The sequence below is a fragment of the Dipodomys merriami genome, unplaced genomic scaffold, assembly GCF_024711535.1.
Source record: "Dipodomys merriami isolate MVZ:Mamm:240054 unplaced genomic scaffold, mDipMer1.0.p SCAF_60, whole genome shotgun sequence".
NCBI classification, from domain to species: Eukaryota; Metazoa; Chordata; class Mammalia; order Rodentia; family Heteromyidae; genus Dipodomys; species Dipodomys merriami.
Window position 1 is genome coordinate 3,647,606 of NW_027206180.1, and position 24,348 is coordinate 3,671,953.

General features: G+C 46.4%; 1 protein-coding gene across 2 annotated transcripts in view; it reads left to right on the top strand.

Annotated features, from left to right (window-relative positions):
- Nucleotides 1-24,348, top strand: part of Grin2a (glutamate ionotropic receptor NMDA type subunit 2A) — a 294,332-nt gene that overhangs the window by 132,726 nt on the left and 137,258 nt on the right. For both annotated transcript variants that reach the window (XM_070003499.1, XM_070003500.1), the window contains one exon: nt 15,178-15,770. In XM_070003499.1, coding sequence (XP_069859600.1) covers nt 15,178-15,770 — 593 coding nt within the window. The remainder of the gene's footprint in view (nt 1-15,177; nt 15,771-24,348) is intronic.

Sequence of the window (24,348 nt, forward strand, 5' to 3'; positions counted from 1 at the left end):
AAGAAAGCAGAAGAAAGAGCCACCGACCCCAGTGTAAGTCTCAGTATTCAGAAGGATTCTTCTTGTCTCTAAATTACCTTGGGGTTTCAGAGGCAGTGTGGTGTGGGTAGGAAGTGTTGGGCTTTTCCTACTCTCTTCCTTGTTCCTCTGTATCACTGAGTTTTAGCTTTTGCACTTCTACTAGCTCTAAAGCTCACGGTGACTGAGTTGTGCAGCTCACCTCCCGGCCTGGGCACTAGGCACCTCCCGCCTCCTCCATCCTCCAGCTCAGTCTCAACCTCTTGCTATGCTTCCTCTCCTACTAGTCTGTACTTTCCAACATCCCCTCAGTACTCCAGTGGTCTTATTCCACGTACTTCCCACCATGAGTTTTGCCTCTTAGTTTTCAAATGAAGTCTTGCTTTCTGCCTTAAGATATGTCTAACAAGGATTCCCAATGGTGATCACAAGATTTGCGGTGCATGCAAAATAGGTGAACCTCAGATGAATTGTTGGAGATTTGTCGGGGTATGTGTGTGTGTGTGGGGAGGCGTGGATCAGAGGGGATATGTGCCAGGACTTCTTTGGCCTCTGGCTCCTTGGTTTTCAGCAATGCATAGCCAAACTGAGGCTGAAAGGCACATGCGGCGATGTCGGCACCACGTGTGTACACAAATGGTCCATCACGGAGTGTGGTTTTCTCCTTTCATACAGAAATTGGACACCCATCGCAGAGGCTGACATCCAATTTTCCCTTTTATATCGCTTCTCAGAAAAAGACCAAAACCAGCCATTTTTCTGTTAAAATTGCTCCCTTCTCACCCCTTGTTTACGCTTCTTGTTCCCGTTGTACTCTGAGTTCAATTGTGATGGGGAACCCTGGTCACAATTAGTTCATGCCCTTCTTCAGAGCTTCAAGTGGCTTTTAGGCTTCCTGAGTTAGCATTTACTGGAAGCAACAAATATTAGCTTTTAGACATGCATGCTGTAACACACACACACACACACATACACACACACACACACACCACATACAGATTTAGTGTTGCTCAGTTAAAGGGGCTGTAATAGTCTATCGTTGGCCTGCTGATCTCCATATTTTGTATGAAAGACACTAATACTCCTTAGACGCCTATATCTATGCAAGGAATAGGAAGATACCCAACATCTCAGTTTCAATGGGAAACAGATTTGCAAACAGAATATTCTTCCCATGTAAAGATTGCTAAATCTACTGGTGCTCATGCAGAGCTGATTCTTTTGATGTTGTTGCACTACTTTCAGAGAAAGAAGCTAGCAATGACCAGTGCTATGCCGGGGGGTAAATGTCAGAGAGGTGTCTTTGGGTGATATTTGACTATATGACACAGAAGACCCCACTGGGTGAAGAAAGAAAACAAACAACTATTGATAAGTCAGATTAATGAGACATGAATAGGAACTTCATGGGCCATTCAAAGATTAAATGAGATGATGTGGAGGAAGTACCTGGCAAGCCATACATGTAATTTGTAGACTGGAATCACATAGCAAGTAGGCTTTGTTTCTGGCCACTGTTACTCAGGCTGTACAGCTGTGAGGGAGAGCAGGTGGAGGGAGGGAGCCAGACATGCAGAGGGGAGCCAGCTCATCCTGGGCTCACTAACGCTCTGGGTCCGCTCTGATGGCAGTGGGGACACAGATTATTGCTGACGTCTAGTACTCGGTGTCATTTATCCACTTATTCATCCCTCTGTCCATCCAGCCATCTCTGTGTTCCTCTGTGTGTCTAACCATTCCTGCATTTCTCCATTTGGTTATATATCTACCATCCATGAATCCATTCATCCATCTACCATCCATCCATCATCTATCTATCTACTCACCCATCCATCCATCCATCCATGAATCTATCCATCTACCCATTCATCCATCTATCCATAAATCCTATCCATCCATCCATGAATATATCCATCATCCATCCATCTATCCATCCATCCATCCATCCATCCATCCATCCATCCATCCATCCATCCATCCATCCATCCATCCATCCCTGTATCCTGTCATCCATCAGTATATCTATCCATCCCTGCATAAATCCCTATATCCCCAGATCCTTGTACTTTCATCAAATGTGTTCTTCTGAACTCACTATGTGCTGTCTGCTGGGATGGGTGTTGTTGCTGCGGAGATGAATTGGCATTAATCTGGTTGCATAGAGACAGATATTTAAATAGACATTCGACTACCTGGTGATGAGATCAACAGTAGCGGCCTGGGCAGTGTGTTCTGGGAGCCCTGTGGGGGTAGATGGGAGCGAGGAGGTGGCAGCCTCTTGTCATTTACCCAGCGAGCTCTGCCTCGGCCCCCCTGTGATGCAGGTCATAGAGCTGTGGCTCAGCTGGTCACCATGTCACAGATACTCGTCACCCCTGATGGCAACCAGAGAGCCACCCGGGGCACTTTGTAGATGAAACACAGCAGCTCAGAGCTTCACTGGACTTTCTCTGCAGCCAGGCCAGCAGCAGCAGAAGGCATCTGTGCCCGCTAGGGGCTCAGTTTTTCACACAGCAGATGGCAGGGGGACCTGGCTGACTGGCAGTCACTTCTCCAGGCTCTTCTCATCCTGAGTGGTTCCAGATCTTTCCGGGGAGTGGGGTGATCACTCCAGGGCGGCCTCTCTTCCTTCCCTGCTATGCAGTAAGTTCTGACTTACAGCCTCCCCGGAAAGGGGCTTTGTTGGATGAGACGATGCCAGTGGACAGACCATGACACGTGGCTGCCTTGGCTGGGAGAACCGGATGGAAACATGGCGGTGAAGGTGTCAGCAAACAGACCTCGCCTTGCGTCACAGCCCACCCTTCTCTCATACAGGTTGCCGGCTTCATAGCTAAAGAGCCAGATCTGTAGTTGTGAACCACGGATCAACAGATGCTTGCTGCCTGACCCCAGGTCCTCTGCTACACAAAGCTTGGCCCAGTGGCCAGCGGTCTGGGCATCACTTGGGAGCTTGCTAACAGCTCTCCATCTTCCTGCTGCGGAATCTGCCTCTAACAATGATCATGAGTGATTCCCACATCCCTTCACACCTGAGAAACGCCACTCTCTAAGGCTTTTCTTCCTTATCTGTGAAATGGGAGCCTGGTACTCTTTCTGGGAGGTTAGCATGAGCATTAAGCATACATGATGCTCCATTCACCCAGAACCAAAGAGGGACCCGGGGGGAATGCTCAGTCCATGGCACATGACGGGCGCTCTTTTGTAGTGGCCCGGTCACACGCAGGTTCCACAATGAGGAGGGGTAGAGCTTTGGGGGAACGTTTGCGTTTGCACCAGTGCCGGGCCGCTGGGGTGTTGTAGTGTTTGGGTTTTTGTGGTGGGCCTCATGCTTGATTCGTTCATGATTATAGCAATTACAACAAACCCAGCTTTCGTTGACAGTGCACGCCATACGTGCCAAGAGCAAGCCTTGTGTTCTCTTCATCCCAACAACATCTTTAAAGTGGGGACTGAAGTTCCCTCTGTGTGGAAAAAACTGAGCCTTGAAGTTAGTTAATAAGGATCTATTTTTATTCTTTTTCCCCCCAAGGTCCAGACACAAGTAAAGAACAAGGGCAGACTTGAACCTCCTGTCTGCTGCCAGCATTTGCGTCTTTAATAGTATGAGGGCTGGGGTCTGGCTCCAGTGATGGAGCGTCTGCCTAGCAAGTGTGGGGCTAGGAGTTCAAATCTCGGTACTGAGAAAAAGAAATTGTTCCCAGCCAGGAGTCCTTGTTGGGGATTAGACCAACTCCCTAGTAGCCAAGAGGCGTCTCCATTTTCCCTTTGTCTCTGTTACTCCCCTCCCCCCTAAAAAACGAAATTTCACCCAAGTTTCTGAAGGCAGTACCAACTTACTCTAGAGGCTAATAAGCTCTTGGCAGGTTGTAGACATCTATAGAAAGTGGTACTTTATTTTTTCACAGATAAACAGGCAAAAGCCTGGGTCTAGCTTCCATCATACATACATCTCCCTGCCTTCTGCAGAGCTGAGATTGATGTTTGCACTACCATGCCCAGGTCATTTTTTTTAAGTCAGTCGTGGGGCTTGAACTCTGGGCCTGGGTGCTGTCCCTGAGCTCTTCAGCTCAAGGCCAGTGTTCTACCTCTTGAGCCACAGTGCCACTTCCGGGTTTTGGTGGTTAATTGAAGATAAGAGTCTTATAGACTTTCCTGCCCAGGCTGGCTTTGAACTTGGATCCTCAGATCTCAGCCTTCTGAGTAGCTAGGATTACAGGCGTGAGCCACTAGTACCGGGCTTGCCCAGGTCAATTTTTAGAGATAGAGTATCAATAGCTTTCTTTCCTGGGCTGGTCTTAAAACACAATTCTCCCATCTCTACTTCATATTGCTGGGATGATAGGTCTATACCGCCATGCCCAGTCTTGGGTAATACTTTTTGTTTGGTTGGTTTTGGAGGGAAAGGGGGCATACCGGAGTTTAAACTCAGGGCCTCAAGTTCACTCCACTTGCTCACTTGCTTGCTTGGCTGGTGCTCTACCACTTGGACCACACACTTCCAGCCTGGCTTTTTGTTGGTTAGTTGGAGATGGAGTCTCATGGACTTATCTGCCCAGGATACATTGGACCCCCTTCGATCCTTTGGATCTCAGCCTCTTGAGTAGCTAGGATTATAGGTGTGAGTCACCAGTGCCCAGCCAGTGGTATATTTTTGAAGGGGACTTTTTTTAATCTAAACGTATACTACCAAAAGTACCCCAGGAGGAATTTTGGGGAAACCCTAGAACTCAACCTTTTCCAAAAATAATGTATCCTCCTTCAGTTCATCGGCAGCCTGTCTATGTGTGACAGCCAGAGACAAAATCTTAATGAACAAAACCTGTTTGCTTTTTTTCCCCCTCTTCACTCCAACAGCTTAATGACAAGCCATTATTATTAGTGGCAACTTGTCATGTATCCAGCCTGGGTCGTGGAAGTTGTGGCTGTCAGAGTCTTTGAGAAGAACCCAATCTTAGCAGCATATTGCAGAAAAAAAGCAGAAGAAAACAAAGGAAGGGTGAAGAGCTCATTCAGGGAGGGGCCCGTGGGGGAGAAAAGCATGGATGAGGAAAGGAAAGACGGCGGAGAGAAACACAACTACTGTGTAGTTTCAATTCTACTGACCCGAGCTCATGAAGTTGAGTGATGAATGGGCTAACTTCACTCTCCGTTTCCTTTTCCTTGACCAAGTAGCTTCAGAACTCTTTGGTTGTGACAGTAAATTCAAATAGACTTAAGCAAAATGAAATAATGAACTGGGGCAGACAGTTGGCATTGACTTCAGGTGTGGGTTGAACAAGGCGCTTGATGAGGCTATCAGGGACTTCCTGACTTTGCCATTTCCCAGCTTTGCCTATGGTTTTGATGGTTTCCTTCTTGGGGTGTATGGTGGTCAGAAGACTGCCAGGAATCTAGGTTGAACATTCTTCCAGGTTCTAGTCTACCAGTGAAAGAAAAATCCTTAACAATTTTTTTCCAGTCTCTTTCCTGGGAGTCACTCTGTCTGGACCAAAGTAAGACAACCTCTTACCCTAGAATTAATGACCAGATCTATGGGGGTGGATGAGCCAATTGGCTTGACTGAGGGGGCAGTGGTGGCTTCTGGTGGAAACTCGCTGTTAAAGCCAATGAATGTCTGTGGTCAGAATGACGAATGCCCATCCTGGGGCTCAGGGAGGTTCAGAGTGGGGGTGGAAAACGCGACTTCCGGTGTGTGCCTGGAATCCCACACCACCATCAACAAGGCAGCAGGTGTCAGCTCCACCCGCTGGCCTCTAGGCAGGTAGGAATTTCTCTCTGGCCTTGCTGGGAGCCAGGGCTGCTGTGGGAGAAACAGTGCCCATTTGTAGACTCTCCATAATTAGAACCTCATTGGGGAGTCAGATGCTCGCCTGCAGGTTGACAGAGCACCGGGTGACGCTAGCATGAGCCTTTGCTGTAGCCTTGCACAGAAACCAGGCCTGTGTCTCAGCAGGCTGCTTGCCTTCAACCAGCCTGCTAACGATCTACAAAGCCGCGTTGGGTCTCATTGATTCAGTGTCAGGCTGTCCAGACGCGGTAAGACTCAAGCAAGGCAGCTCTCCATGCACATTATATCCTCTTCTCCCCGGCATTGCAGCATTTGCTGGTTGGGCAGTAGGCGCTGAAAAGGGTTTGCAATTCCTAGCAACAGCAGAGGCTAGGTACCAGGAGGCTCAATGGTATCGTCAGCAGCTGTGGGCTTTGATGCATCTTCAGTGTAGGCTGACGGATAGGTGGGAATTCCAGAGGGAGGAACAGGGCGAGCCATGCTGGAAAACACTGGTGTCCTTTCTGAGAGGAAAATGGTTTCCACGTTCAGAAGAGATGCAGCTTTTAACAGTATTTTCAATGTACTGTTGGTTGATTTCTGGATGTGGAACCTTTAGATACAGAGGGTGTCTGTTGCATTCTGCATGTATACAATAGACCAACACTCTCTCCTACAGAAGAAGGAAAGCCTGACATCTATGAAAATGTAGATAAACAGGAAGAATAGGATAAAAAGCCAGACACAGACAAGGACTGTATGACTGCATGTACATGTGGGATATAAAAAGCTGAACTCATAGAAATAAAGGTTTCCAAGTTCTGGAGGGAGGAGAAATAAGGAGATGTTGGTAACCAAGTTAAAAGTTAAAAGTAAGTTTTAGATAACTATTGTCCAGTTTAGTCATTTTAGTTAATAATAATGTATACTTGGCACCTGCTAACAGTGGTTCATTCCTACAATCTCAGCTTCTCTAGAGGTGTAGGTTGGGAGGGTTTGAAGCCAGCCTAGCCAAAAGGCTAGGGTGGCTCTATCTTAACCTACAGCTGGGTGTGGTAGAGCACAGCTGTAACTTCAGCCACACAGTGGGTGAGGGAAGAGGTAGAAGGATCGTAGTCTGAGGCCAGTCTGGGTAAGACCTCTATTTGAAAAATAACCTATACCACATTTTCTTGATCCATTCAAAAAGAATGACATTGGCCCATTTGTAAGGAAATGGGAAGACTTGGGAAAAAAAATATACTACATGAAGTAAGCCAGACCCAAAGAAACACAGACTGTATGGTTTCCCTCATTTATAATAATTAGAATGTGTCTATAAATCTATAAGTAAATCCAATGGATAGTAAAAGACAAATAATTACTCTTGGGCAGGATTAATTAAGCAGCACTTTAGTCATTCACACAGTGAGACCAAAGGAGGATGTTCTTAGGAGAAGATCATAGAGTTCAATGACTATGTGCGTATGGCCATATAAAATCATGCTTATCAAAATGAACTCCAAGAAATGAAACAAGAGTTTTTAAAATTGTACTGTTTTTGGTTCTTTTTTCCCCCTTTTTTCTTCAGTTTCTTCTCTGTCATCCCTGATTTGATTTCTCTACCCTTTGTCTTGTATATAAGTCTTATCTGACTTGGGGGTGGGGAGGAGAGGCACAGAAGGGGGGGGACAAAGGGTGAAGCAATTCAGCAGTGGAACGCTGACACTACTTGGAAATGAACTATACAACTTGGGGGAGTGAGGGAGACACAGAAGAGGAAAAATTGGGAAAGAGAGTGGGTGACACTGTTTAAAAGGAAATGCATTCATAACCTGGCTTATGTAACTGTAACCCCTCTGTACATCACCTTTACAATATTTTTTTTTTAAAGAAGAATAACCTAAAGCACAAAGGGCTGGGGTATGTGGCTAAATAAAGTGGTAGAAAGCCTGCCTTGCAATGTTAGGCCCTGAATTCAAATCCCAACACCCTAGAACAAAAAAAGAAAGGAAGGAAGGAAGGAAGGAAGGAAGGAAGGAAGGAAGGAAGGAAGGAAGGAAGGAAAGATGGATGGAAGGAAGGAAGGAAGGAAGAAAGGAAGGAAGAAAGAACGAGGGAAGAGTAATTTGCTAAGAGAGTAGATCTTAACCTTAAATATTCTTGTCACAGAGAAGGTAACCTTGTGGAGTTAGATATGCTAATTAGCTTGATTATGGTAATTTCACAATGTAAACATATATCAAAACATCGCCTCATCTTGTTTAAATTATATGGCAATAAAGCTTTAAAAAAGTGGGGGGGGAGAGTTCAACTTGTCATTTTCGGAGGAGGAGGAGGAGTGAGCAGAAGAAGGTGGTCTTAGCTCGCAGGAGAAGAGGGCCTGCAGATTTGCCCCTGAAAGGAGTAAAAGGAAGAGTGGAAGGAAAGAAGATCAGAGAGTGCTCCAGGGCAGGGCGGCCGCTGGTGGTGGAGCCGGGCTGGGTGGTGAGGCTGGCGTGCTCTGGAGCAATGGTGGATGTGAAGCATACACAGTTCGCCCGTGGTCTTCCTGCCCAGCACACACCTTTAGGTTTCATTAGCTCATTCAGCAATCAACTTGTCACTGGCTGTGGATGGCTGAGCACAGACTGGGATGGGGCTGGTATATGTTGCTATTTTTCTCCAAAGGTTGTGGGAGCTGCTAGGGAAAAAAAAAAAAAAACACAAAAAACCTCTAAGCGGGGGTGACAAGCACCATGGCCCGGTTTGAACTTTAGAATGACAGCTCCCGTGGCAGCGTGGAGGGGTGGGTGGGAGGGAGACTGGTGGGAGCACCAGACAGAAGACGCCCTCTTCAGTTCCAGAGAGAGGATTGCCAAGAGTGTGGAAGGAAAGACACCCCTGGGGGGGCAAGGAAACAGTGGCTGCCTGCTGTGGGGTGCAGGTTGACCGCAGGAATATATGGATTGAGGAGCACAGAGAGGCACAGGATACAAGGAAATGATGAAGTGGTCCAGCGGGGGGCTGGCTTGGGGTGGAGGACTGCCCTGGGGGTGAGGGAGCTGATTCACTCTCAGGACCCGGTACTTGAACCAAGGGCCCCTGGCACGCGGGATCCCTGACACTGGTTTGTCATCTCCAGGGTGTTCTTCTCTTCTAGAAGGGTAACTTGAGGGATAGCCTGGTGGCTGTTATCACACACGTGATTACACACACACACACACACACACACACACACACACACACACACACAGAGCTCTGCATAGCTCGATGAAGTGGTTTGAAGTTGTGAAGGCTCTGGTTGCCGAGCTCAGATGGTTTGGATTTGAATCCTGTCTCTACCATGAACTGGCTGGATGAATCTGGGCAACTACTTTCCCTCTGAGCCTCAGTTTCAAAATCTATAACAGAGGGGGTTAAGAATGAAATCTCGGGGCTGGGAAGGTGGCTCAGTGGTAGAGCGCTTGCCTTGCATGCCTGAGGCCCTGGGTTCGATTCCTCAGCACCACATAAGCAAAAAGAAAAAAGCTGGAAGTGGCGCTGTGGCTCGAGTGGTAGAGCGCTAGCCTTGAGCTGAAGAGCTGAGGGACAGCGCCCAGGCCCAGAGTTCAGGCCCCACGACCGGACCAAAAAAAAAAAAAAAAAAAGAATGAAATCTCTCTAGATACACACACACACACACACACACACACACACAGAGGATATATGTGTTGGTGAGGGTGAGTGGCAGGCTGCCTGTGATGATGATGGAAGAGAAGACAGGTGATGATCTGAAGATGGCGGTGGTTGGTGGTGGATGGGTATATAGCCTTTGTCAATGGGTACAAAATAATGAAGTGGAAGTTATTATTAGACTCTCTGAGTCATCTTTCTTGGTACTTCCTAGAGTTAGGTGTCACTCTCATGACTCAGCAGGCGTTGGAACATTCTAGAGCGGGATTTTGTGCTCTAGACCCGATCCAATGAAACTTCACTTGCCATGGGACTTCAACACAGACTCTGAGCTGATACCCAGAATCGCACACTCCCCCCCTCCTCCCTCGCCCTGTGTTTGAAACAGTTTGTTCTGTCTTCTGCAGAGCGGTGCGCATGGGGAGAGGACGGCCCTAGCTTCAGAACCGAAGTGGGTGTATGAAATCTGTTCTTCCCCTGACTGCACATTCGAAGGGTGTAGAGTGCCAGAGGTGGTCGGAGGCAGATCTGTTAAATCCCCAGAGTACAGGCGATGGCAGGGGGAGGGAAGCGCGGGAGGACTGGCCTCGGCCATCAAGGCGGGAAGCAGGAAGGATGTGCTGGAGAGACAGGACCATTTGGAGAGCTGCTGCTAGACCCCGGGAGTGTGCACAGTCCCATGACCTCTCCTCAGAACCCATATCACGCTAGAAAACTCAAGGCTAGAGTCTGTTCTGCATTTCCTCTTCACATCCTCCCCTTCAAGGGATCTGTGAAGCCTTTGGTCCACAGGGCTTTCTGGAAGGTGACTTTCGATGCCCATGGAAATGGTGCAGAGTTAGCTCTGCGAGGCGCACCTTGGAGGTGGTTTCTCTCCAAAGCTCATGATGATTATGGTAGGGACAGGCGATTTCTTCTCCACACATAGGCGGGTGCCTCAGAACACATGGGCTGGCCTGCAGAACCGGTGGGATTATGCAACTTGCATGTCCATGGATCTGGATGTTCCAGGTTCTCAGATAGGACCCTATGGAGTCCCTGGTATGTCAACATAGTCTGCAGGATAGGGTGTAGAGAGGAGGACTCAGACTGTTAGGGTCAGACATGGCCTGCCTGCCACCTGCGTGTGGTGGCCACTGAGACCATCCAATAGGTGAAGGAAGTCAGATCCGGGAAGGTGAAGTGCTTACCCAGTGTCATACTTAGAGCAGAGCCAGGCCTTGAACTTGAATCTGATAGATTCTCCCCTCCCCTGCCCCTCCTCACCAAACCCATAGTGTTTCAAGTACAAGACTCAACTGGTGCACACAAAGCAGTGTGCACGGCTGGCGATGTGATGCCAAGGGGTTCTGCTGCATGGGGAATGCCCGCACCTTGCATGGATGAGCATAGGCACGCATGGAAATGCACTGCTCATCCATACTGCATTGCTGTGGCTGGGTTGATGCAGAGAGATCATTGCATTCTTACAGCCTGACGAGGAAGTGCCCTTACTGGCAGCTGTCCTTCAGGAATGGTGAAACACACACACACACACACACACACACACACACACACACACACACACACACACACACACACACACACACACACACACACACACACACACACACACACACACACACACACACACACACACACACACACACACACACACACACACAGAGTTTACCACCTGTGTGACCCAGAAAGAGTTGTCACCCTCCTGTTTTGGTTGTTTTGTTTTTCCCATCTGAAAATGGGGCACAATCCTGGTGCCAGCCCATTAGAGTGGTTGGGGTGGCCTGAGGTGACATGATCTCCAGAGTGTAGCGAACCACCTGATGCATAGAGAAAGCATCTCCGCCCGTTACCTGTGCCCACGGTCATCACACCCACACCTGCTTTTACAGGCGCATCATCCAAAGCTGGAAAGAGGGGCTTCTCTCAAAGTCATATAGTTCAGATTAGAATTAGGCAGCCTGACCCCCAGAAGGTATCCCTAGGATCCATCCTGGGGAAAGGCTGCTTTCTGTGGCGGTGACAGAAACGCTGGAGAGAAATCAGCTTTCTTTAGGTTTATGGTTTCTGTCCCCGGGCACTTGGCTACCAGGTCAGCATACGTGGTGAGGCAGAGCGTCGGTGGGGAGCATGAGGTAGAAGACAGCTGTTGTGAGAGCTGGAAAGCTGGAGGGAGGAGGGAAAGGAAGGGGAGGGGAGGGCAAGCGAGAAGAGGAATGGGGAGGGAAGGGAGGGAAGGAAAGCGGAGGAGAGGGACAGGGACAGCATAGACTCTTCAGGTTGGAGGACCTACTTCCTATGGTTTCTGCTGTGTCTCAATAGCCCATTAAGCTAGGAAGCCATCTATTTATGGATTAATCAGAGCCCTGATGATCCAATTACCACCGCAGAGCATCGCTGGCTTGGGGAACCAAGCCTCGACACATGAGCTTTGAGAGGAGGGGGGATAGTTGGAAACCAAAGCAAGACAGAAGGTTAGACAGCTGGGTCACGAGGGGCTTCCTTCCACCTTGTGTGGAAGTATCATAGGTCAAGAGAGTTGGGTTGGCCACAGGGACAGGGCTTCACAGATAGATGCCCTGTCACAGATGGCCTGTGCCCACCCAGCTCGGGGTTCCCATGATCATCTTTCTCCTTCATGAAGTTCATCGTACAGTCCATATGCCAGAGAGCCAGTTGCTTACTGCCATGCTGTGTATGAGCGTTTGCGACTGTACTGGCAAGGCTCAATTCACAGAGCATGAAGCAAGGTAACTGGAGGGTCCATTAGTGTGTTTGGCTTCCACCTCTCCACCAGTACCAGGGGTCCCAGGGCGGTGTGCACTGGTCTGGTCACCCCGTCAACCCTTTCTTCTGGGTTCTGGCTATGTCCTTGTGTGTGGGGTCCTACTGAGTATTTGGTCCATCCCTTGAATGCCCAGGGCAGGACAGGCTTAAGACTCTGCCTCCCACCACTGTAATGCAGTGGTGTTTGCTATCCCCAGAGACCTCACTGGTCTGAGGGAAATAATATGTTCCTTTGTTAATTCAGTTTGGATCACTTCCGGCCGGCGGGCCCCAAGAGGCACCTGCCATTGTAGGGCTGCTGACTGTAATGCTCGTTAACTTTCGTGCACTCTTCTGCTGGTGGGTTCTCTGCGCTGCTGCCTTTTTTGGTATTTAATGAGTCTCCGTGGGTATATTCAGGGATATATGTGTCTGTGTTCCCCTCCTTATGAATTGGGCCTTTGAGGGAGCAGTGTTTTCTCAGGGTAAGGGGGTGTAGGTGGGGATGTTAAGTGTTTTGCTTTCTGTTGTACCCGGGGTTCAAGACCCCTATAAAATACAAGCTCAGATGCCAAATTCTCCTCCTTTCATGTTTGCTTTCAACCAGAGATGTCCATTCCTTTCAGGCTTCGCTCATGCACGCATCCACACTCCTGTTCCCTTACCATCTATTTATTGATGTGGTGAGACCTCCTGCTAGATGCTTGGATGGAGACACGAGTTCACCAAGATCTAAACCCTTGAGGAGCTCACAGTCTTGTTGAGATGTGATTTAAAATGATTAATCAATTCAAGAATATTGGATTTCTCCAAAAACTACTGTAGGGAAAAAGATAATTATCCAAAGTCTTTACATCTGTAACCCATTTTAATTGATTTAATTAGGTAAAATTCATAGAATTATATAATGTGGGAAGGAGCCCAGAAGCCATTTATTTATTCCCATTTCATCTGTCTGCCTTCAGACCATGCTACCCTCAAATTATCCCCTAAACCCATGCATTTTAGAAAAGGCAGGATTTTGACAAATCATAGGTTTTGGCCTATTCAGATAAACTTTCAGTGTTCCGCAGGGAAGGTAGATTTGTCACAAGAATTGACATACACAGCTACAGAGTATTGTTTGGAAAGACATGAATGGCCTCATTCACCCTACACACACACACACACACACACACACACACACACACACACACACACACACACACACACACACACACACACACACACACACACACACACACACACACACACACACACACACACACACACACACACACACACACACACACACTCAATAGAATCTTCCTAAGTTATAGAATTGAATTGGAACATGTACTACATGCACATGGCAAATAAACATGGAGTACAGAATGAAAATATGGCTTCAATAAGATAAAGACCCTTTAGTAGTTCTTTCAATTTCTCAAACAAACAAAGCAAATAAACCTCAGCATTGCTCAAATCCTGGGTTGCTCTAGAGCCGCATCTTCTGTTCAGTTGGCACTTTTGCATCTGGCCAGGCAGCCAACCACATGGTGATTGCACCTGCTATCCACTGATCCCAAATGATCCCAAGAAGGCTATGCAATATCATAGGACATGGTTAGACATGGAGCTGGAGCTGGGGGTCCCGGGACCTATGTTCAGATATTTACTTGCTATGTGATGATTTTGAGTCTCATTCTGCCTGCCAGTGTGATACTGGTTTTGTGGAATAATTGTGGGAATTTGATGAGTCGAGGGGGTGAATGTAGTTTTTACATTGTGCAAGCATATTGTTGCTTCGTTTTTGAAATGGAAGTCAGTCCTCATGATCACAGGCTGGCACTGAGAGAAGGCTCTGCTACTTCCAGGGTAGCAAGCATTCAGCAGTTGTCTCTCCTGCTCGGAGTAGAGTTCTAGTTCTGAATAAGGCCCTGAAGCCATGCATGGTGGCGTTCCTGCCAGACTCTTCGGCATTCTCTCTACATCTGGAGCCAGAAAGCCTTTATGTACAGTTCCTGAAACAAAGGCCTTCCTGGCTCCTCTGACTGACATTACACCCACTTCCCTCCTCTCTCCAACATTCCCACAGGCCTCTCTTAATCCCCAGAAGAGGAAGTTGCTCTTCCTCAAGTTTCCCTCTGATCTGTGCAAGCAGAGACTATGGCTGTGCCTATCCGATGTATACGGTTCTTTCAAAGCAGTGTTGGCACATAATAAGGTGTTCAACAAATGTTTGTTGATTGAACAGATGGATATTTGCATCGCGTTTCATGCAGTCTCTGTTACATGAGATTCTTCAGTTTAAGTTATGGAAACCCTACTCATGCTGGCATTTGTGAGCATGGAAACTCAGTAACTCAGTCACCACAGGTTCAGGGTAAATGGCTTCAGACATGGCAGACTCCGGGGACTCTGAATATGTCCTTGGTAATCCATCTCTACTTACTGATGGCTATTTTGTCCCTGTTGGCTTTCTTTTCCCATCACAAGCCTTGAGGACGAGATAGATTTGTTCTGTTAGAACCATTATCGTCTCAGGGAATGGGAGCTGTAGGGGAAGATGAGACTAGCTAATGGGTGAACAATACACACCTCCTTCCTGCCTTGTGTGTGGGCTCAAGAATGTTATTCTTTGTCAGCCATGGGGCTTGAACTCTGGCCTGAGCACTGTCCCTCAGCTCCTCAGCTCAAGGCGAGCGCTCGCTCTACCATTTGAGCCACAGCACCACTTCTGTTTTTCTGGTGGTTTATTAGAGATAAGAGTTTCACGGAATTTCCTGCCTGGGCTGGCTTTGAACTACAATCCTCAGATCTCAGCCTCCTGAGTAGCTAGGATGACAGGCATGAGCCACCAGAGCCCACCATTCAAGAATGTTTTGCAACAAGTATATAGGATCGTGCTTTCCTATCACTTCCAGGAAGGAGTGTATAGAGGTGAGTAGTTATCTACAAGCTGCCCTCTGCCTCATCCTCTGATTCTCTTTCCTTTGGACTGTTTACAGGATCCAGTGTCTACCTTCTTCCAATTTGGAGCATCCATCCAGCAGCAGGCCACCGTCATGCTGAAAATCATGCAGGATTATGACTGGCACGTCTTCTCCTTGGTGACCACCATCTTCCCTGGCTACAGGGACTTCATCAGCTTTGTCAAGACCACGGTGGACAACAGCTTTGTGGGTTGGGACATGCAGAACGTCATCACCCTGGATACCTCCTTCGAGGACGCCAAGACACAAGTCCAGCTGAAGAAGATCCACTCTTCCGTCATCTTGCTTTACTGTTCCAAAGACGAAGCTGTCCTCATCCTGAGTGAGGCTCGCTCCCTTGGCCTCACTGGATACGAGTTCTTCTGGATTGTTCCCAGCTTGGTGTCTGGGAACACAGAACTCATTCCCAAAGAGTTTCCATCAGGACTCATTTCGGTCTCCTATGACGACTGGGACTACAGCCTGGAGTCCAGAGTGAGGGATGGGCTTGGCATCCTCACCACGGCTGCGTCTTCCATGTTGGAGAAGTTCTCCTACATCCCCGAGGCCAAGGCCAGCTGCTATGGGCAGACAGAGAAGCCGGAGACCCCGCTCCACACTTTGCACCAGTAAGAAAGGCCTGTTTGCTTGTCTCTCAGAGGGGGATTAGAGTTACGTTGCTATTATGGTTTGATTATGTACTCATTGATAGAAGTAGTAACATTGTGAGTGTACTTATAGGATTTTTATTGTTTGATTTTTGCCCTCATTTCCATTTTCCTCTCTTCTAATCTCACTTTTTTTTTTTTTAAAAAAAGGTAAGTAACATATTTGAATTGTTTAGGGCTACTTATTTTCACTCAATAGTGTATCTTGGAAACCCTCACTTGGGATTCATTTATCTTTCCATCCACCCACCCACCCATCATCCACTTATCTATTCATCTATGTACGCATCTATCCACCAACCATTTGTCTATTTAGCCATCCATCTAGAAATCCATTATTCTACTATTTATCTATCCATCCATCTACCTATCCATCATCCACCTATCAATTCATCTGTTTATCTGTCCAGCAAACATTTGTCTATGTATCCATCCATTGATCCATTCTTCTGCCATCTATCTATCCATCTATCCACCCATCCATCATCTATCTATCTATTGTTCATCTGTCCACCAAACATTTGTCTATCTGTCCATCTAGTGATCCATTCTTCTATCATCTGTCTATGCACCCACCCACCATCTACCTGTCTGCTTGTCTGTGTATCTATCCATCAATCATTTATTTGTCTGTTCATCCATCTTTCCATCATCTATCTACCCATCTATCACCTGTCCATCCATCTATCCATCATCTAGCTATATAACAAATAGAGTCTTTTGAAATATATGTTATATTCTTTGATAATGGTTTACTTTGCATAAGAATAGAAATCTATTTTTTTCCGACTTTGTCCCATTAGATGCCAAATGGCAGTGATAATCATCCGATGTATCTGTTTATGCACATGTACAATGTAGTTTTTCTAAGGTTGATTCCATGGAGTAAGATTTAATGATTATAAGGCATGTGCATTCTTAATTGAGGTATCCATTGCCCCACTGTGCTACAAAATACAACAGTTTATGAAACTATCAGGCCTTTCACGACCTCAGCAATGTGGCATGCTTTGGGAAAATGGCCCAGGTAGACAGTTCTGGTCTCTGACTTTGTATCTGAATTTCTTCTTTTAAATTCTAAATACTTTTGAAGGTTTTAAGAACTCTTGGCAAATGCCACTCTTACAATCATGCTTTATTCCATCATGTGGATGTATCATCATTTACTTAACTGCTCCCATTATAGTGGACATGTACCTTAAACTGTTTCTGGAAAATGTCCTTGTTCCCTGAGCTCATCATGGCTCACCTCCTAAGATTTCAAATGATAACCCAGGCCCTCATTTTGCATGGTTTTGCTAGATGTTTGCTGGCTTACTGCATACTTCATTACTTAGATTTTAACAGTGTGGCTCTGTGATTAAGGACCGGGCTTGGAGTTGGGCTTGTACAAGTCAAATTCTGTCTTGTCCATTTTCTCTAGGACTCAGAAAATCACTTCCCTGTTCTGGGCCCGAGGCATTAATGAGAAGTGTCATTACAGCTCCTAAGTTCTAGGTGTTCATCCTCAGACTTTAGCAGGCACCATAGTCTCTAGGAGGCTTATTAAGACAGATTGCTGGGGCACACTCAGAGTTTCTAGTATAGTAATAGGTCTTGAGTGAACTCCAAGAATGTTCAATTCCAGCAAGTTCCTTGGTAACATGGATGTTGCTGACCTTGGAAGGGTGCTTTGAGAGCCAACACTGTAGGGATTGCCATGAACGGTAGATGAAGAAAGGCACAAAACGTGCCTCTTAGCACAGTGCCCACCATCTGCTGATTATCTGATGACTTTCCAGTGATGAGTGAAATCTTTCATCACCAGAAATTAGCCAACAGACTATTGATTGGTTGCCTGTAGAACACTAAGTCACTCGAAACATCTCTGGATGGTTCTAGGAGTTTGAATGTGCTACATTTCAGAGGTTACCTCTGAACTTTTGGTGTGTGTGTGTGTGTGTGTGTGTGTGTGTGTGTGTGTGTGTGTGTGTGTGTGTGTGTGTGTGTGTGTGTGTGTGTGTGTGTGTGTGTGTATCTGTCTGTCTGTCTGTGTTATGTGTGCGGGGGAAAATTGATTATGCTTCTTTATAATTAACATGTACCTGATAAATTAACTCTTGAATGAAGAAGTCATAGTCCTTTGACATTTTCCCATCTCCCATCGTTTTCCCCTTCCTCTTTAAAGATTCCTGTTTCTACGCTGCCATTTCAAGAATCCTAAATAATTTCCCACATATCAGGAAGGAGCTCTGAGAATTCAGTATGTGACACGGGAACCTCTTAAAAAGGCAGGCTTGCTGCCAGCCCAAAGACAAGGGCTGGGCTGATGAACTCGTACTCCCTTCATAAGCGTGCCCTGCAGCTAGAAGAGTCAGAAGCATGGAACTTTGACGGGAACATAACTCAATCGTAGGGCAATCGAAATGCAATATATACGGGGAAAGGAATTTGAGAGGGGTGATTGGCAAGACATTCAGATGCCTTTCCAGGGACCATCTTGGATTCTGTTCTGTAAGAAAAGAATCCCACAGCTGGGAAATGCTATTGGGCTATCTGCAGGAGTTATACCTTTGAATGCAGCAGTTCCGAAAATGGCATTTCAGCCCCAGAGAAACAGTGTATCTGCAGTGGCGAGTGAGCCTGGAGGGCTTGGCATTGAATGGAACATCTCTCGATCCACAGAGGGCTGCTGGCTGATGGGGTGGGAAGGTGGCTCGTGGTGACTAGGGCTAGCTGTCCTCACGACGTTCCTCCCTAGAATATTCCTCACACCCACCCAGGAAACAGTGGAACTCTGGCAGCGAGTGGAAAAAAACCATAGCACACCATTAGAAAGACTTCAGTGGACTGTATCCTCCTACTGCCAGGCTGTCTTTTGGACTACCCCACGAGACCCTGTGGGCCCTGGAATGCATAGTTGAATTAACATGTAACTTATGTCCTCAAAGACCAATACAGGCTGATGAAGAAGAGGGAAATTTGTCTGAAGACAAATTCAGGTTACAACCTTTTTTTTTTTTTTTGTCAATATAGTATTGAAAAAGATAGGAGTAAGGAACCTGATAAAATGCCCAATCTGATACTCACCCCTGAGAATAAATGTTGACATGTCCATTGGGTTTAATGTTTTACAAGAAACAAAGCATGAGTGGCAGTGTGGGAATCTTGAGTTCACCTACTAAAATTTCCTTCTGTCTCAATCAGACCACGGTCATCTCAATTGCATTTCTCATTCTATTGTTGATGTCGCTTTAAAAAAAAAAATCTAATCACCCCCTTTGATGGGCATGTAGGTTGTTGCCAGGAAAGCATCTTCAGTTTGGAGCATCTAAAAGCAAAGAAAAGACACCTGCATACTGAATTGGCACGCTGTTCAGTGGCACCCCAGCACTCTTGAGATGGGAGTTTCTCATTTCACACTTAGAAAGAAATTACATTGTGGCCAGATAATAAGTTCTACTTCACAAAATAGCTGGTAAACAAGTAGCTCTTGTTCCTTCACTTTGGTAGTAAGGAGGATGCAAATAGCTTCAAACAAATGCACACCCAGTAGTCTCCTGATGAGTTGAAGGGACCTGAGGCCCAGCTTTGACTGCCCGAGAACAACTTGGGGCTAACCAGAAGTGCCCAGGGGCCCTCCAGGATTTGGCTTATAATCATATACACCGAGTTCCTGCAGTTAGAATATTGTAGCAATGACTTCTCACTCATGGCTCTCAGTGAAGTGCCAGAGTCTCCAGTGAGAGATGGTCAGTCTGTATTTGTACCTTGGATCTGTTTCTGCCTCTGGTGGTTTAATGAGGGTGGGGAGGAAGTAGGGGAAAGGGAGAAATTTTCTTTATGTTTAATATTCCTGGTTTTCCAGAAGACACTTTGAAAAGAGCAGTCAGCATTTTTCCAGAGTTCAAAAATAGCTCAGCCTTGTTACATAACCTCCTCTTTGCTACTGTGAAGTTATTAAACATCTGTTCCCTTGCCAAACCCAGAGCACATCACGGGCAACTCCCAGAACGGTGGAGGTAAATGACAGTGCGTCTGGCTGGTGTGGTTGCTAGTATGTCTGTCAGTTTTGTACTGAGGATCTGTCCCATCCACCGGGGTGGGGGGTGGGGGGTCGGGGGAGGAACTCTGGGAGGCAGCCTGGCTTCATAAGAGTATAGCTACCAGGACTAGGCTGCCTGAGTTGAAGACTCTCATTTGCATATTTCCAGAGCTGAACTTTGGGCCAGTCTCAGCTCTCCCAAGTTAACTCTGTCAGGTGTCACGTGGGGAGAAGAAAAGCATCGGGCTCTCAGGCCAGTGCCTGGCACGTGGAGAGGCAGCTTTTTATGTGTGTTACGCTGGTAAGCTGAGCACCCTAAGTCAGAAAATACAAAATATATAAGTGCTGCAAGGTCTAAAGCTTTTTGAGTGCTGGCATAGCGCTACAGGTGGAATCTTGCACACTGGACCTGCTGCGACGGGTCTCAATCAAAATACAGGTGCACCAAAAATATTCTGTGAAATCATCCTCAGGCAATGGGTGTCAGGTATGTTTGAGATGTAGGTGACTTTGGTGTTTGTACTTGTGTCCCATTCTTGAAATATCTCATCAAATCTGTGCAAATCTTCCCAAGGTAATAATAATAATAATGATAATGATGATGATGATGATAATAATAATAATAATAATAATAATAGTTTTTTAAAGAAACAAACCAACTCAGATCTTGATCTTGAGTATGTCTCATCCCAAGCATTTTGGGTAGGAAATACTCAACCAGTCTTGATGAATCTTTGAATCTTGCAGATATATAATTGTGAGAGAAGCAAGGCAGCCATAGGCCATGCCAGCATCATTCGCTCATGCTTCAAAACATCTAAGGCCTTCAGATTGAAACACTAGGTCTCCACTAAGCCTCCTCCTTCTAGAGAAGGCAAGGACATCCCCGGGCAGAGCCCAGATGACCAGGGATGGAGAGTCATAGATGCATCAATAGGGTGAGCACTGCAGCTTGAGGGAAGGAGGGATCTGGAGGATTCAGCGCTCCATGGAGAGTTACCAGGTTTCTTCTCAATAGTTTTTTTTTTATTCTTTCCCTTGATGCACCAGAACCTGTGCTGGTTCCTATCACATTTCACCGCTATGGTTTTTCTCAGAGACAGAACATTCAGTATGGGCTGTGAGTTGAGTGCACACGTGCGTGTGTGTCCAAGTATTTGCATTCCCATTTCCACCTTGGAGGAAACAGCTTTTATAGGTGTTTTTCAGACCTAAACCTTCTTGCCAAAGGATTACTTTGGGAGGAATATGACAGGTGGGAAGGGGCTAGAAGAGAAAGTTCCTAGCTGTGTGGTAGGACAGGCTTGTCTGTGAACTTCCCATATACTTACCAAGTGTAATTACTAACCACCCTGAACCATGCTGGTATTTTTTTTCCTTGTGTATGTGTATGTTGAAAAATAAAGGGAGAAATAGAAAGGAGAGAGAGAATAAAAATAATTTCGATGAATTAAATTAAGTGAAAGTATACACGTGCAATACTTATTATAGTCCCTAGTATGTAGCACGCACTGCAAACTAACTGCCGAGTCATTAATTGCTATCATTATCCTCATCAGTTTAATTTATACTAGTTATACCACAGGCTGTGCATGAAGTAAGGGAGAGAGAGAAAAGGAAGCATGCCTATTTGTTTATTTTTAATAGCTGAACCACAGCTTATGTCCTGTGGCTACCATTTTACTTCCGGGAGTAGAGCTTGGAGAATTTACTGTGTTAGAAGTCAAATAAAAGTGCTCAGGTGTATCTAGAGCTTGAACAGGGGCTACAGATGCCCTGCATACTCTCAGGAGCATCCTGCATTAGCACTGACGGGAGGTGATTTCTCTTTAACTGAGGCTACCTGGCTTGACCACTTAACGTGTGTTTGCATTAACTTCTTGATTGATGAAGTTGGGCTTTCTGCTTGAGGAGGCGACAAAACTGTAAATTACCCTGACAGGAAAAGAAAAGGACGGAAGATCTATAAATGAGCAAGGGTTTAATTCACATCCAAGTTACAGTGATACTTTAAAAAAAAATCTTTGTTTCTGAAATAACCACAGAAAAGGTTTCTGGTTTAATGACCCACTGAGAGACTATTCTAAATCTGGTTGGCATATTGTTATTTGATAATCAGAATGATCACTGTTGGTTTCTTTTTTTTTATGCCAATGAAAGAAAGAGCCTGCTCAGTTAATTCTGTACGCTTGGCCGCGGTGAAGCCTCCCTGGGTGCAGGTGATAACTTTCTGCAAATATTTTATCTGTGGGCTCATCATGTGTTCTGCAAATATTCAAGCCATCCCAGGCAGTCCAGGGGACATGTTACCCTAGGGGCTGGTATGGAGTCTGATGGAGACTTGGAATCAAGAGATTGGTTGGGTAAAGGACTGAGCCCCAAAGTAAATCAGCAAGAGATTTATAGTGAGAGGATCCAGGAGCAGATGCCAAAGAAGAGAGCAGAACACCTGCTTCCAGGTTCCGTGACTTTGTAGAAATGTCGACTTAAATAAGGCTCTGTTCACATCTTCTTATGATCTTGGTTATCCTGAACAAATGGCTTAACTTCATTGAGCTGCCATTATCCTTGATTGTAAAACAGAAAATTCCAATGGTATATTCTGGCAACAACTAAATACACATAAAACATGTAGCCAAGCATCAGGAATACCCTGGGCATGCTACAGGTGTTAATGCTTTTCCTTTCCTGGACCAAATATGCAGCTCGATCTGGTCTTCTCTTGTGTTCTGATGGGCTCCAAAGAGGTGGGTTGATTCCCTCTGGGTACCCAGCCTGAGAGCTTGTCAGCAGCCGCTCTCCAGCATCATTTCTATGTGTACCATCTTTCCTGGAACACAGCCTTCCCCCTTTTTTTGGCTAGAAGTCAAGATCACCGTATGCCAACCCTGCAATGCAAGTCAATCATTTCCAATTGGCAGCCGGTGAATAGCTTGACAAATGGTAGAAACTCGGTGCTGGCAAGTTGAAAGGACCAGAAGTTGGCCATGACTTTTACCTTGAGGGAAAGGTGGTTTGGATTGTTTTTTTGGGGGGAGGGGTCACACATAAAACACAAATATTGTTCAAATTTGCTTGAAGCCAGATGTAAGTCTTTGGATTTTGGAACCAGCATGCCTGGAAAAACAGGCATATTGATCTGTTTCCTCCAGGGTAGCATAGTGGAGAAGTTTTCCTTCTGAAACCTGGTAAGTTGGTAATGCATACTAATTATTTGCTACAACTCATTTCTGTGACAAGAGGAAGCACATGTGAGCTCCGTCTTGTTACTCGGGTGCTGTTGGTCAGAGGGCATCCTGGTGGATAAGGGGGCTTGATTCGGAAGCACAGACATGAGGAAGAGAGAAAGATGGTGGCTTGGGTTAGAGCAGCGGCTGAGAGCTCAGAGATAACCTCTGGGCTCAATGTGTATTTTGGATGCCAAAAGAATAAGACTGGATGGATGGATGTGGATTAAGATAAAAAGAGAAATCAGTAGGTATGTTTTTTATTAGACAGACAAGTGGATGGTGATACCTTTTTCTAAACGGAAGAAACTAGGGAAGAAACTTTTGGGGTCCAGGGTGTTCAGTGACAGCGTCCAACATCGGTCACGTTACATGGTTCATTGTGTTGAGATAGCCAAGTGAAAATCTGATACCAAAAATAAGACACACTTTGTGGGAGGATTTTGATGGTGAGATCGCTTGGAGGAGAAAGAAGAACCTGAGGAGAATCTGGATTCAAACCACAAGGAAGTTCAACATCATTTAGTAAATAATGTCCTCCAGTAAGGAGAATACCAGAGGGAACGCGCAGGGCTGCGAACCCACGACCCTCCTGTCTCAGTGTTGATGTGGAGGAGCCTGATGGGTGCCCAGATAGTATCTGTTTCATGCTCGGCATTATAAATAGGTACCACAAACCTTTCAAAGAGGCAGAGGCCATGGCCATTGCTAATCTGTCTAGATGTAGCGCAACCTGGTAGAGTTAGATAATCATACCGGCGGTGTTAACCAACACACGGAGAGAGTAAAGCTGTTCCTCGAGTGGAGTTACCTGTGGTGTGAATCTGTTGCATCATGGGAAATCAAAACCCACATTGGGCTTGAGACATGGCACAGATAGTGAAGCCATGCTTCGGTGTTGTGGAGTCGAGGAGGTGATAGTTCAGGCCTTTGTTTCCTCCTGGACACGATTTGGGAGACATCAGATGTCCCCATATAGCCTTTCTATAGAAAAGAGGAGCGTGTGGGAGGGGATGATGGGACGGACGGTCAGGGGAGCACCTCTGCGAGTTGCCCTTGGTTGGTTTTCTGGGTCTAGTACTTGTCTGTGCGCCTTCTCACGTGCAGAACGGGAGCCTCCGGTCACCCCTGTCACCCTCTTGTCATTTCCCACTGGAGAAGCCAGTGGAGCCTCTTCACCTGCTCCCTGCTTCCCTGCTCGCTCCCGCTCTTGTGCTCATGCTGCCTGCTTGCAGGTGTGGCTGAGCCCCCATCCCAGCTCCTGGTGACTCAGAGCCTGGCGTGCGTC